The sequence below is a fragment of the Acartia tonsa genome, chromosome 13 (assembly GCF_053477335.1).
Source record: "Acartia tonsa isolate MP-2025a chromosome 13, ASM5347733v1, whole genome shotgun sequence".
Classification (NCBI taxonomy): Eukaryota; Metazoa; Arthropoda; class Copepoda; order Calanoida; family Acartiidae; genus Acartia; species Acartia tonsa.
Genome location: NC_137272.1, coordinates 45,757,525 through 45,772,441, shown reverse-complemented (window position 1 = coordinate 45,772,441; position 14,917 = coordinate 45,757,525). Strand labels below are relative to the sequence as shown.

The following is a 14,917-nucleotide window of genomic DNA, read 5'->3' as shown; positions in this document are numbered from 1 at the left end:
CCCCTAGAGGCCTAGATGGGAACTTGAGAGGGTAGAGTCGAATTTGATAACCAATTAATATTTAAAAAGAAAAAAAATTGTTTTTTAGGGGGTAGGTCGACCCCCCTCCCATTTTCAATTTCAGTTTAAAAAAAAAATTGGGTAGGGGAAATGTTTCAGGGGCGATTTACCTTGGTAAAGTTGTGGTACCCTCCCCAAAATAGTTATAAACTGTCCCTGGACCTATGAGAAGCTACCCTGTAAAGGAAAACAATACCATTTCAGCAGTTAGCGAGATCCTTTGGTACAGACAAATAGATAGAAAAACATCCTGTTACTTTATTATAAAGATATAACTTACTTTTGTCCGTAACATTATTTCAGTTTGGAAGTGTTTTTTAGTAGCGAAGCTACTCTATATTTGAAATGTCCGTCTGTTCGTATGTCCGTCTGTCCGTCTTAGTTTGGGGGAAACGTGATTTTCTCGGCTCCTATAAAAGATAAAGGGCTGAAATTTTTTGACAACATTCCCATTATCTAGAAGCACAATTAACTATAAAACATTAATGGCGATAGGATCGCTTTTTAGCAGGTTTTAGGCTATTTTTGTATTTTTCACATTTTTCTCCATATCTTTGGTGTTTATGGTCCGATTTCCAAAAATTTTTCAGTTATAGAATCAAAATTAAATTTCCTGTCGTTTCAAGAAAACAACTATGACAGTCAGACTGCCTTTAAGCAGGTTTTAGGCTATTTTTTTATTTTTAACATTTTTCTCCATACCTTTGGTGTTTATGGTCCAATTTCCAAAGTTTTTCAGTTATAGATATCAAAATTAAATTTCCTTTCGTTTCAAGAACACATCAATGGCGGTCAGACTGCCTTTTTGCATTTTTCAACTTTTAGGGTGGGCAGGGGGGGGGGGGTAGATATACCACACTTTTCTGGGATCTTGCCAGATCAAGTATCAACTGTGGGGAATACCAAAGGATGACTCCATGCAAAACTTGAGCCTGATCCGGCCAAAACTGGCCGTGATTTTAAAAAAAACCGTTTTTTTCCGGTTTTTAGGGGGTATCTGTAAATCGATTCAGCTGGAGCAAAACCGGTTGGAGGTACAAAAAATTTTACTTCACATGAAATTTAGCCAATGTAATTGCCTACAAAAATGTACTTCATCATCAACTTGATTGGACAACTCTTTCCCCTCCTAAATGTCCATTAAAATCTCGGAAACGGCAAAAATCGCCAAAAATCATGCCTTCGGCGGCGAATAACGGCTAAACGGTCAGCCGGAGACGAATCAAACATAAGTAAAGAAATGTCCGCCTCAAAAAGTTGTTCAACATCATGCAAGATGCTTAAAGTCTCTAAAACGACTCCTTCCCCTACTTTAAGAGGAAAAACAGAAAAAATGTGATTTTCAAAAGTATGCCCACTTCGTGGGTGTGGGGGGGCACTGAACCCGTCACCCCAGGGTCACCAAATATAAAGTCTAGTCGGCCCACAATGCTGAATTTTCACCAAGTGAAAGTCTTGTGTCATTATCTCTTATGAGAAAAAAGTTATTAATTAATCAAAATTTCAAATTTCAGCTGAATCGATTTACAGATACCCCCTAAAAACCGGAAAAAACCGGGTTTTTTTTATAAAAATCACGGCCGGTTTTGGCCGGATCAGGCTCAAATTTTGCATGGAGTCATCCTTTGGTATTCCCCACAGTTGATACTTGATCTGGCAAGATCCCAGAAAAGTGTGGTATATCTAGGGGGGGGGAAGGGGGGGGCGATTGCCCCAAATGCCCCCTTCGGTTCGCACGCCACTGTGTCAGTTACATTTTCTATGTTCGTTTTTATTATACTCTATATTACATATGTATTTAGGAAATTTTTATGTTCAAAGTAGAGTTAATAATAAACGTATTTATCTATTTAGTTATAGAGAAGCTTGGCTCATTAGAAGGGGTAAGGGTATAAGTAGGGGTAAATTTTAAATGGGGTGGGGGTAATCCCCACTTTACCCCTCCCCCCCCTTGGACGTATATGAAATCTGACATCCATATAGTAATGTTTTAGTAATGTTTGTCTGTGTGTTTGTGTTTTTGTATGTTTGTCCCAAAGGATCTCGCTAACCCCTGAACCGATCGGGTTCTCCTTAACAGAGTAGCTTCTAAAAGGTCCCAGGAAGGTTTATAACTATTTTGGGGGAGGGTTCCACCACCCCCCCCAAGAGAAATCACACAAAATCGAGAAAATTTTTTAACATAGAGACTTGAACGCAACATAGAAATAATTACATATTTGAAATAAAAAAAACAAACATTTAAAGTGCCACTTGAGGCCTCTAGGGGCGTAGCCGCTAGTTAAATAAAATAGGGCAAGTCTTAAACCAAGGCACATACAATTATAAAGAAGATTAGATTAATTGTAATTATTAATGGATGTTTTTGTTATTTTAGTTATAGAGAAGCTTTGCTTTCAAGGACTTTGCATTTGGATTATCTTTGCAGTCTAGGTAAGGTGTAGAATTATACATTTTAATAAGTAGCGCAGCTATTCTATAATTAAGTCTTTCCCTTCCCTTAAATATATGTTTTATCATTTCAAAACTTTTTATTGGCCTTTGATTTTCCAAATCTGACAACAAATAATATAAGAAAAACTCATAAAACCAAGGCTTAAACAAAAACAAAGAAGATTAAATACAAAAAGTGTAAGCATTAATGTAAATATTTTTTTTAGTTATAGAGAAGCTTTGCTCACAAAGAATAACTGTGACCTTGGTCTTATCTTTATCTTTATGCTCAGGTAAGTTGTAAAATTATACATTTTTGTAATAGTGCATTTTTTGAAATTGTGTCCCTTCCTCCCCACTTTCCTTTTAAAAATGTGAACCTTTTCTATAATTTGAGTAGGTCCGTCCGTCCGTTCGTCAGTCCATATTGGTTAGCTCTTTTTCTTGAAACAGTTAGCTCTTTTTGTTATGTCCTATCGATTTTAATGTTTGCATGGTGATTCCTGTAGTAGTTAGGTACGATTTAGAAAGCGTAGAAATTCTATAATCATTACCAGAATGTCTGTATGTCTATTCTAAGCAGGTTAATGTTTATCTTTTTGTCTCTTAACAAGAAATTTTTATGTGATAAAAATACCCGATTGATCTTTAGGAAAGTACAATGTTATAAGCGAAGCATCTTTAAAATCAAGTCCTAAAGATGTAAGTATGTCCTGAAACATTATCTTATATTTCAGCAGTTTTTCAATAAATGTACTTATAATTTTGTACATTTATATTATAATTATTCAGTTTTGACACTTTACAAGTGTTAATGGTTGTTTGCCCTACCGTTTCAGAGCTTTGTTCTTATGGATGTTGTCATCCTTCTTATTTCCTTTTAATAAAAATTATTATATGTACATATGTATACAGTATATTCTAAGTAAAAATTTTGAAAGTATATATGCAAGGCTACCAAGTACCCAATACTACCTAACCTAACATCACCAAAAGTAACAAACAAAAAAACTACTTTACAGTGTATAAAAGCCAGCTATATTTAATAATGGACGTACTTCAGGTACAGAAGACTTGCTCATATGAATATAAGCTTGGAGTTATCTTTTATGCTTAGGTAAGTGTTAAATAATTTATTTTCATAAGTAGCGCAGCTACTCTGTATCTATGCTTTGTCCCTCCCCTTTTTTCATTATTCCATTTTTACACTTCCTTTTCAATAAAAAAAGGATCATAGAGAAACATTGTAACAGTATATAAGCTTCATATAAAGTTCCTTTTTCAGCACTGATAACCCAATTAATTAAAGTACTCAATTAACCCAACCTAACCTGACCTACAGAAATGATCAAATGAAAATCTACCCTACTGTGTTTAAAAGCTAGTAAATATTATCATTTGCTAACAGCTACGCCTCTAGATTCCTCTAAGGTTTCTTTGTATCAGGAATTGAATATGATCCCCCATTTTTTTATTTTAGTAAAAAAAATTGCGGGTTGGGATTTTCCCCCCAAAAAAGTTATACCTTCCCAGCAAAGCTACACTGTTAAACTGTTTTTAACCTATTTTTAAAACGTATATAAAAAATATACTATGACACCAGTAGAATCAGACTGCAGAGCCTAAATTTGAATTAAATCCCCAATAAACTTTTTTGGGGGGATTTAAATATTAATTTTTTACTGTTGCCGTGATCATTTAGACCGGAGCAAAAGGTCTTTTTTTTTATTTGGGTAAAATTCGTAGCTTTTAGAGTGTTTTGCTTCATAAATATTGTATTCTTGTATAGAGTAAAATTAGGCCTTATGATTTTACTATAAAAATTCACAAAAAAGTTAATTCTTTATAATATATCAACGAATTAACATTAACATGTTTGTGTTCTCTCACTTATTTTAAAAAACATAAAAATGGCTGTGAAGGGTTAAATGACAACAAATGTTTATGCAATACAACAAACTTATTTTTTTCCACATATACAAATGCTTTATAAAATAAGATTATTCAAATTTATTTTTTAAAGTAATTTTAAAAAGAATGTATCTTTGGTGTGTATGGTTTTCATTCTTTTCATTTTAATTAAATAAAAATTATTTAACTACATTGGAAAAAAGTCACTTAGTAAAAACACTCTTTTTTTGAATTGTTAGGAATTGAAATAAAACAAGACTTTTTATTGGTTAGATTTCAGAATTATTTGTTTTATTGTAAATGTTAGATTTTTCAATGAAATTAATTGTTTTGGAAAAAAAAATTATTTCCAATGAACAGAGTAATGTTTTTTTTATTGTATCAATATAAAGTGAATTATATAAAAATGTTCTGTAAGCCACAATATTACCCGAAGTAAAAAAAAAGAGTTTTTGCTCCGTCAAAATGATTACAGCAACACTAAAAATTAATTTTTAAATCCCCCCAAAAAAGTTTATTGGGGACTTAATTCAAATTTGGGCTCTGCAGTCTGATTCTATAGGTGTCCTAGTATATTTTTGAACCCCCATTCAAAAATAGGTTAAAAACAGTTTAAAGAGAACCTTTCAGCGGTTAACAAAATCCTCTGGTACAGACAAACACTGTTACTTTCATGTAAACATAAACATATTTATTTTTTTAGGTATAGAGAGGCTTTGCTCCTAAGAATATAAGCTTGGCCTTCATTTTTATCTTTTGTGTGAAAGTAAGAGGTAAAATAAAATTATTAGTAGCACTTCTTTTTTATAACTTATGTGTATCTGTTTGTCTGTCTATTCCTCTTTATCTATATACTTGCACCCACGCCCCTGGAGGTCTCTTGGGACACTTGAGGGAAGTCTATGCTCCTCTTTCAACTTTAATTATAATTTTTTTTATGCAGTTTCTCTTGTGGTACCTTGAGGTCCAAAATTAGTTATTGACCTTTTCTGGACCTACAAGAAGCTTCAATAATATATTACATTCAGCAATTAGCAAGATCCTTTGCTACAGACAGACATTCTGTTACTTTATTATTAGAACTAGCAGCTTCGCCCCTAGCCTCTAAGGGCTTTGCCCTATGAAGTAATAGGAAGTCAACCCTCCTAAATAGAAATATTAAAAAAAAATATTCTTTGTTTAATTACTCTGTGGTAAAATTAAACCCAGGTTGTGCTCTGTATGCACAAAAATTTTAATTCGTAAAAATTACACCCAGGTTGTTCGCATACACAAAATTAAAATTTGTAATAAAAAATATTTAAAATTTTTTTTTGGTGGGGGGGATTCATGGGGGCTTCGCCCCATGATGCAGTGGGGTTCCCCCACCCCAATTACTGGTTTTTGTTTACAAAAATAAAAATAAATTAAAAATTTTGAAAGTGGGGATTTTTTTTATTTTTGGGGGGGTTGGAGTGCCCCACCCCCCAAGAAAATAGCTAAAAACCACTAGAGGACCAGTAGGTATATTCCCAGAAGGGTAGAGACCAATTTGTTCAGCAGTTACTGAGATTTTATTAAAAAATGTAAATAAATTCCTTTTGGAGGGTGGTTTTTTTTAAATTTTTTGGGGGGGGGTTTGGGGGTGTTCCACCTCCCCAGGAAAATAGCTTAAAACCATCACAGAGCCAGTAGGTATATTCCCTGAAGAGTAGATTCCAATCAGTTCAGCGGTTAGTGAGATCTTAAGCTTCAGACGGACAGACAGAAAGACGGACAGACATCAAGCTACTTTGTATTATAGATTACTATTTTGCAGGTACTGAGTAGCTTTGCTCCTAACAATTACTTTATCCTTAGTGTAGTGGTAAAAGGTAAATTATAGTTATCTATAATACAAAGTAGAATGATGTCTGTCCGTTGGTATGTCTGTCCATCTGTCCGTCTGTCTGTTTGTCTGTCCTTAAGATCTCAGTAACCAATGAACCGATTAGATTCTACTCTTCTGGAAATATAACTACTGGTCCTGTGGTGTTTTTAGTCTATTTCTTTGGGAGGTGGGACACCCCCAACCCCCCCAAAAACAAAAAAATCGCCCCCCCAAATTTTTATTTTGAAAGAATTTTTACGAATCTTTTGAATTTGCTATTTATTTGCTAAAATTTGTGATCTATTCACATTTTTTCGGCTGGATAGGTAACAGAAAATGTAATTAAACCTCTTGGGGCTTGCCCCTAGAGGCTTGGGGTGAAGCCGCTAGTCCCTTTTTATACGACAGCTAATTCATAAGTAGGGTTTGTCTGTTCATCCCTCTTTTTCTTTCTTTCTTTTGTTTTTATCTTTTTCCTTTCTGCTTTTACTCTTTTCTTTCTCTTCATATTTAATACTTTTAGGTATTAATGATTTGCTGTTTATTGATAGAATTAACCATGTTAATATTAGATTAGTCTATCTATGATTTGATTAGATATTGCATATTAAATGACTGAAAATGTAAAGATTTCTAAAAGGCATCTACTCTACAACTTCTTTTGTCTGTATAACTTGCTCTCTGTGTCTACCTATAATGATATGGAGTAATTTCTAAAAAAGTTGAAATGACTATGACATTAAACTGAACTGTCAAATAATATGGAATCATGTTATTTCTAGTAAATTCCCCCCTTACTATTGCAACATGCAACTCCTTTTTAATTCAACTTCATAAATATTTGGCAATATGTCTTTGCTATGGATGTTGTCATCCTATAATTCATATTTTTACTTTACATAATTGGATGAAAATATTGTAGTAAAACTGCTTCAATTATAGGCAATTCTGTTGACAAGAGTGGTGTTTACAAAACTGGTGACAGTGCAACAAATACATAAACTATCAGATCCTAGATCCTCCAGTTTCATTGGCTACCACAACAACAGCTGGGAGTGCTGTTACTACTCCTGCCAAGAATAAACTTGTTTACAATGAGATAGATGTATATTTAGTTGAGGTGAGTCTTTTCACAGTATTACAACATTTTCCCAAAGAGAAATTATCTATGTCTAACGGCAACACTAATAGCCACAATTTAATTCTTCTTTAAAGGGAAGCTTCTTATACTTCTTAGAAAAAACTATATCCTCTATGGGGGAGATCAAGTTAATGTAGAAAGAATTAACAAAATAGTAAAAAAACATAGTTCGCCAGAGGAATCAAATATTTTAAAACAGTTTTATTGATGATTACAGTTTTAATTATAGAGAAAGATCAAAATAACTTTTTAAAAAATAAAATCTTATTAATTATTATTTAAGTATGGAGGAATTAGGCAGTGGAAGTGAAATGGATGAAAACACAGGTTGTGGTGGTCCTGGTAGTGATACTAAAAAGGTATGTATTCTGTATTTTTGTAGTGCCTAAAATTGGTATTGTATTTTGTATTTTTATAAAATTTCTGATATTAGTCTTGTTTTACACAAAGATATTTTGTGATTTTAAAATCATTCAGATAGGCTACTATAATATTCCAGAATTGGGATCTACTGCAGTTCATGGTAAAATATTGCTGGTAATGAATGCTTCCTGTTTCCTAGCAATGTTAGAAGATTCCTGGATCTAGCATAGCAAGAAATATTTCTGGAGCTACCAATGTTTAACTTTCCTGGTTACCAGCAATTTATGCATACTCCTGGCCACTGCCATGTTTGAAATATTCCTGTTAAAAAGCAATATTTCCCTTTTTAATTCACATTTCCCTTTTATTACACTTACCCCACAATTAGAGGTTGATAAGATTCACACAACTCAAAATTAGCTATTTTGGCATGTTTGTCTGATGTGGTGAGGGGAGGGGGGGGGGGGAGGGTAGTGGTGTTTCTCTGTACTAATTGAGGGAGTTAGGAAAAGCTATAAGATCCGCTCTGCAACAATTCACATTAAATTAAAAACCTTACACTGATCAAATTGTTAAGATAACAAATTTAAATAAAATTTACATATAATTTGTGGCATACCATTTTAATACCTTTAAAGATAACCCGTCTTTGGGCACCACAAGTATATGCAGTATTGATAAAAAATTTGTTATCTTAAGAGAATAAAGAGGTGAAATAAAAAGAGTAATGGTAGAATCCAAAATGTACCCAAAAATGTATAATGCATCTTTAATCTCTAAAAATTTAAGACTATTCACATGGACGGGTAAACTTTTATTAACTTTTAAACAGCACTGTAACATAATTTCATACTACTATTTGGACTTAATTTTTTTATGACAGTGCCAACCCTCTGGGTGTCGGAAATAATAGATATAAAAACATTAAATGCTACTTAAAAGAAAATTCATTTGTTTATTTTTTTGTGAGCTGTACTTATTCCAAAGCCCTCTTTCAAGGACCTTGTATGCATATTTATTTAAAAACTATTGAAAATATAATTTGATGTGTTAGCACCGGAGCTCGCAAATAACTGCTACTTCTTCCAAACGGTGATTGTGTTGAGGGGCACCTCTGCCCTGTGTGTGTAGGAGTGGTAAAGGTTGGTGTTGAGGTAGACACTCTGCACAGTGTATATAAGAGAGGGGGGGGGGGGGTATAGATTGTTACAAAAGCTAGCATAGATTATCCACAAAACTACAGCATAGTAGAGTACAGTAATTCTTAATGTTTAAAGTATGGTTTTATGTTGTTACAATAGCATAATATGGTAGATATATGTTTTGAGGATGTAACAAAATATAAATAATGAATTAGAGAGAGGGGGGGGGGGAACTGAGACAAATATCATAAAAATTTCCTTACTTCCCAAAAAAAAATAAACCATGAAACCTGGCCGCGGCACTTTTTTTTTATAATTAGGTTAGTTTAGGTTATAGGGGCTAGTATTAAGCTTTGGCATTCTCTAGGCGTTCAAGTTCGTTGGTTTTTCTGTTTGATTTCAAAGCCTCACTTAGAAATAATTTAATTTATTAATACGATTAAAATTACAAATTTATCTCCCCCACTTTTCAATATATTATAAAAACAAAAAGTGGCGCCTAAATTTTGGCGCGGAAATGGATATTAAGATAGAAACAGTTAAATTTATAGGTAAAGATCCAACTACCCCTATATCCTTCTCCCACCTCTATTAACCCATTAGTGCCGAACCGGGCATTAAAACCCAGTTCCGAAAAATGGAAAAAAAAACGATTTCCGGCTTCATAATTGCATCATTCTCAGTATGAATCCCTATCTACTACCCTGGCTTTCATTTCCCCCTGGAGCAGGCAGTTTAGCTTACTTCCGTTTGCTGGTAACAAAATTTGAAAATCATGATAATTCAAAATACCCCTTCTAACTTTTTTGTTTTTATAGTAAAGTTGCTGATTTTTTTCGTGAAATCTAATGTTTATTGACAAGTACATCTATTTGTGAATTCGTTTTATTCAAATTATTATTTTTTATATGATTTTTTTATCGTTTTTTTACGCCCTATTATGACCCGGTTCGGCTTGGCCATAAATACCCAACAGTTTTAAAACCAGGCTCGGTTTTGGTTTTTGTTACCCGGTTTTAACTTTTCAACCAATAAAAATAACAGTTTACATCATTAGTAAGGGTTTGAACCACCCTAATAACCCTAGTAATCTCTATAGGTGTCACCCAATAGTTTTATGTTCGTTTTCTGATATGTAACACCCAAATTTTATATGTTCTTTTTTTGTAGTGTGTGTCTTTTAATACTTCGAGCAACGGGTTTGTTTACCCGAAAACGGCAGCACCTATAGCCGAAACACTAAATTTTAAATAAATTGCTTCGTATATTACTTGTAGCTCTATAGATTACATGAGGTTGTGTAGTTTTCAATTACGGATTGTATCAAAGTTCTAAAAAGTGTTCATCTCACTTTGGGCGTTCAAAAATTAAATTTTTTGATTTTTGGTCGAAAAAACTGGGTTTTTACTACAAAACCGGGTTTTAATGCCTGTGGAAACCGCCCAAAACGGGTCATAATGCCTGGTTGGTATTTATGGCCAGGCCGAACCAGTTTTTTTTGCAACTTTCCTGTGCACGCCACTAGAACAAAAAAAATTGGAATTCCGTTTTTACCATTATAAAGCTTCCCTGAGATTTTCATCTCGATCGGCCCATAAAAGTGGCGCTCGGCACTAATGGGTTAATAAGGTAATTGAAGCAACTGTCCCTTATTAATCATTGCTGTTTACCCCCTAGGAAAATGTGATAAGGGGTATGGGGTAAAAAACTCCTGCAAGCCAGTAATCTTCTCTCATTGCTGGTAACCTGGAAAATTTGCAGATTGCCAGCTAACAGGAACATAGGATTTAGGGGAATATGTGTGCTGCTGGATCCAGGACTCTTGTAATATTGCCAGGAACCAGGAAGCATTCGTTACCAGCAATATTTTTACCATGAACTACAGTAGATCCCAGAATTGTAATAGATATCATGAAGTATCCATCAACTCTTATTATCCCCATCCAAAATAAAAAAAAATTTATGGGGGGGGGGCAGGGGTGAGGGAAAATACCCTTTTACCTCCTTTTTGACTTTCTTGCTTTAATAGCCACAAGACATTCAAATCTATAGAAAATCTTTTACCATTTTTCTGCTTCTTGCTGACAAATGTCAAAAACCATCTCTAACTTCTACATTGAAAATAATAATCAAATTTTATCTAAATATATTTCAATCTAGTTTTAAAATTACTTTTAGATATTGGTCTATAAGAAATAAAAAATCTTAAAATTGAAGGTTGCTAAATTAATGAGTAAAATAAGTGAACATGTCATTAACCATGATTGTGTCATAGTCAGCCATTTTTTATCAAACAGGAACAGTCAGGTTAACATATTATACATTAAGGATGAAAATGAGATGGAGTCTACAGATCCTTCCATTTGTACTTGTGGATTTCAACTTGGGTTTTTTCCTTTATCATCACAAGATTCTCAAACATCAAATTTGGCTGAAGAATTAAGTAAAATGAGTATAAACTTTCATGGACCTGCGGGAGACAATCAGAGACTTTTAGCTAAAGAAAAGATTGAAGAGATAAAACAGAAAGTTGCTGATTATTATTTCGATCCAGACTGTAAGGTTATAGCTATTCCAAATCATTTTGTAACACCCAAGAAACCAACTGTGTTAGGAAAAGTGGGGAAAGAACAGCAAGATGCTCAGATTCTGGATAAATATCTTGAAGAATGTTTACATCATGAGCTTGTCAATGCAGCAAGAAATTCAAATCTAGAAACCTTTATAATCAACAGCTTTCAATCAGGTGATTGTATCCAACAAATAGTTAAGAAGGGAAAAGATACTAGAGGCAAGGATAATTATGCAGAATTTAATCAATATGAGAAAAGAGTGAAGGATATCCTTGGCATGGAAGATGTTGAGGAGGATAAATTGATGTCTTGTATTGAGGAACATAAGAAGTGGAGGGAAAATCCTTTGCTATTTAAAGGACCTGATAACTGGTTGTTTAAACAGGAATATTAATATTTCATATGAATAATTAAAAAATTTTCCTTTTGAGATGTCTAAAACATACCTTTATCAAACTTTCTAAAAAAATCTTTCTTGTCTTTTTATCATTGTTCTTTTTTATTCAATCACAATATTAGTTATTATTTCAAGAACCAAAAATTTTAAAATATGTGAAATATTAGCTTAATTTATTTTAGGTGTTAAAAAGTCAGGTAGACAGAAAACGTTTCAATAATGAATCAAAGCAACAGGAAAAAGTTGTAGAGAACAATCAATCTGATTTCCAGAATATTATAACTGACAGCTCTAACCAAGATCAGTGTTCTTCTAGTCCATGTCCTAAAAGAAAAAAGTATGCCAAAGAATATCATTATACAATTGAAAATACATTCCTGTACAAGATCCCTGATGATAAATTAAGAAACTTTTACAAATATCAGTTTTATAATTTTAGCCTTCAAGAAAAAAAAACTGAATGGGACACTATCATGATAATTCCTAAGCATAATGTTATTATCAATATAGAGGTTAAACTTGGACCTAAAGATCAAGGAGATAAACTCAAACTACTTAAAGATGCTTCAGATCAAACTAAACAGCACTTTTCTTTCATGCAGAATTTATTTGGAGGAATGCTTTCTAAAGATTGGGTGTTTGTCAGGGCTGCATGTGTTCCTTATCTAGAAATTGTTGAAGGTGCAGAAATACCTTGTGTCAACTGTCAGCAATTCATTTTACAAGATGTTGATGATGTTACATCTTGGTTAAAGCAGATAATTAATCACAAACTTGTTACATCTGATAATCATGATCAAACAGTATATGAGGATCTAGTTGCTGAACTGATATACCACATATCCATTAAAGACTCAAGTAGATTTAACCAATTGATATCTGATCCATTAACCATTAGCAAAGAAGTTGAGAAAGCATTGACAGGAAAGTCTGATGGAATATCAATAGATAATTATGTTCCTGTTTACATGCTCAACAATGAACAACTGCAAGCAGTACACTCAACAGCCAAGTTCCTTATCATAGATGGCGACTATGGTACTGGGAAAACATATGTCTTGAAAGAAAGAGCAAAAAAGTGTGCCACTGTTAATCATCAAGATCTAATATTTTACATTGATTTAACAGCAATAACAAATGTTAATAAAGAAAAGAGTTATACAAACCCAACATCTGTTATGGATGAAATGGCTAAGGTGGAGTTTGAATCTTATCCTAATGTAAGAGTTATTACTATTAGAGATCTTTTTGGCATATCTAGATTGTCATTTAGAAATACTGAAGAAATAATGTATTCAATAAATCAATTCTTTAGAGATAATCTTTGTGATCACCTATTCATTGATGAAATGATAATTGGAAGTTGTGAATTTCCTGGCTCTGTGAAAACAATTTGCATTTCTATGAAAGTAGATGATGGCACTAAGAAAAAGAGATCAGAGTGGATAGAAACTATGATAAAAAATCACAATGCTCTATGTTTTAATCTAACAAAGAACTTACGAAACAGCCAACTAATACACAAGTTTTCTGAAGCTTTAAATTCAAAAACACCTTCTAAGCTTCCTGACAATAATGTCATTGGTAGCCATATTTATTACTATCATAACCTTCATAATATTTTACCTGGTTTATTAGCTATTGCTGCAGTAGAAAAATATTTCTCACTTCAACCACAAGAAGGTATAGTTGTATTAACAAATTTATATTACAACTCAATGTTTGATTTGTTAAAGAAACACTTTTCCTCATCTAGACCAGTTTTGTCAGACTTTAAAACATATATGAACAAACCTGAAGGAATATTAGTAACAAATGTCTGGGAATTCCAGGGTGCTCAAGCTAGAAATATTATCATAATTGATAATTTTGCAGAAGAAGGATATGCTAATGTCTTTATAAGAAATATGATTCTTAGAGCAATGTCATTTGCGATTGTTATTTCCAAACAGAAAGTTCCTGAAGGAAACAAATTTGGCACAATTCAAGATAAAAATTTACATGACTTTATTTATGCTGAAAGAGAAGCTATAGATTGTCATCACTATCACAACAAAGATAAACATGATATTAGTGCCATTACTATGGCAATATTAGATGATTACAAACTATTGGACCAGGATGAGGGTATTGTGATTGTAACTTACAAAAAAATATCTAAGAATATAATTAGAGAGGCGAATACAAAGAAGTTTCTCAGTTTAACTATAAAAGAAAGAGTGAATCAAGTTGAGGAGAAAATTTTATTAGAAAACAAAGAGCTTTGTGAAGAATTGAAGAGAAATATTTCTAGAAAATATGATGAAATTAGTTGGAGCTACCATGATGAGCTTGAAATTAAAGATTTAGTAAACAAGCCAAGACATATTAATTATATCAATATCACTTATATCTCAGAATTTTATTTCAATGAAGCAATGAATATTATTGTATTTGCTGATGAAAATGTTGATCATAAACATGAATTTGCAGCTTGGGGAGATGAGTTTACTTTAATTTATTCAGATAATGAGACAAGCATAGATTTTAATTATAGTAAGATAAAAAGAAATAGATGTGAAGCACATAGCAGAGATATAATCTGGGAAGTACAACCAAAGTTTGCAATAGTTGTTCATGATGGGAAAATAAATACATTTTGTCTACCTAAAGAAGCTCTCAATCTAATTGAGGATGATAACCTACATGAATACATGACTAAAAAAACTTTGGAAGATCGAGTAAAGGAGAATAACTCTCTCCTGTCAGATTTAAGGGCAGATATTAAAAAACTGTCTGAAACTGTTAGTAAAGAGATAAGTGCTCAGTCAAAGTTCAGAACTGACACTGAAAGCTCCCTAAAATTACTGACTGAAAGGGTACAAAAGCTGGAGACTAATGCTGCTGAAAATGCTGCTGTCATCCTTAATCAGCAGAAAAACAAGATTTCTGAACTAGAGGATAAAGTTGACTATTTGGAGCAAACTAAAGAAGTAGAACAAGTCAACAACCTTACAAATTTAAGAATACGCAAAAACTGTATTATTCTATGATACCACTTTTACATAC

General features: G+C 32.9%; 1 protein-coding gene across 1 annotated transcript in view; it reads left to right on the top strand.

The window, feature by feature from the left end:
• Positions 1 to 11,866, top strand: part of LOC145335343 (uncharacterized) — a 91,666-nt gene extending 79,800 nt beyond the window's left edge. The window contains exons 2-6 of the mRNA XM_080181078.1: positions 5,108 to 5,177; positions 6,203 to 6,257; positions 7,196 to 7,373; positions 7,678 to 7,753; positions 11,228 to 11,866. Of these exons, the coding sequence (XP_080037204.1) occupies positions 7,679 to 7,753; positions 11,228 to 11,866 (714 nt within the window). The 5' untranslated portion in view covers positions 5,108 to 5,177; positions 6,203 to 6,257; positions 7,196 to 7,373; position 7,678. The remainder of the gene's footprint in view (positions 1 to 5,107; positions 5,178 to 6,202; positions 6,258 to 7,195; positions 7,374 to 7,677; positions 7,754 to 11,227) is intronic.
• Positions 11,867 to 14,917: the final 3,051 nt, after the last annotated feature.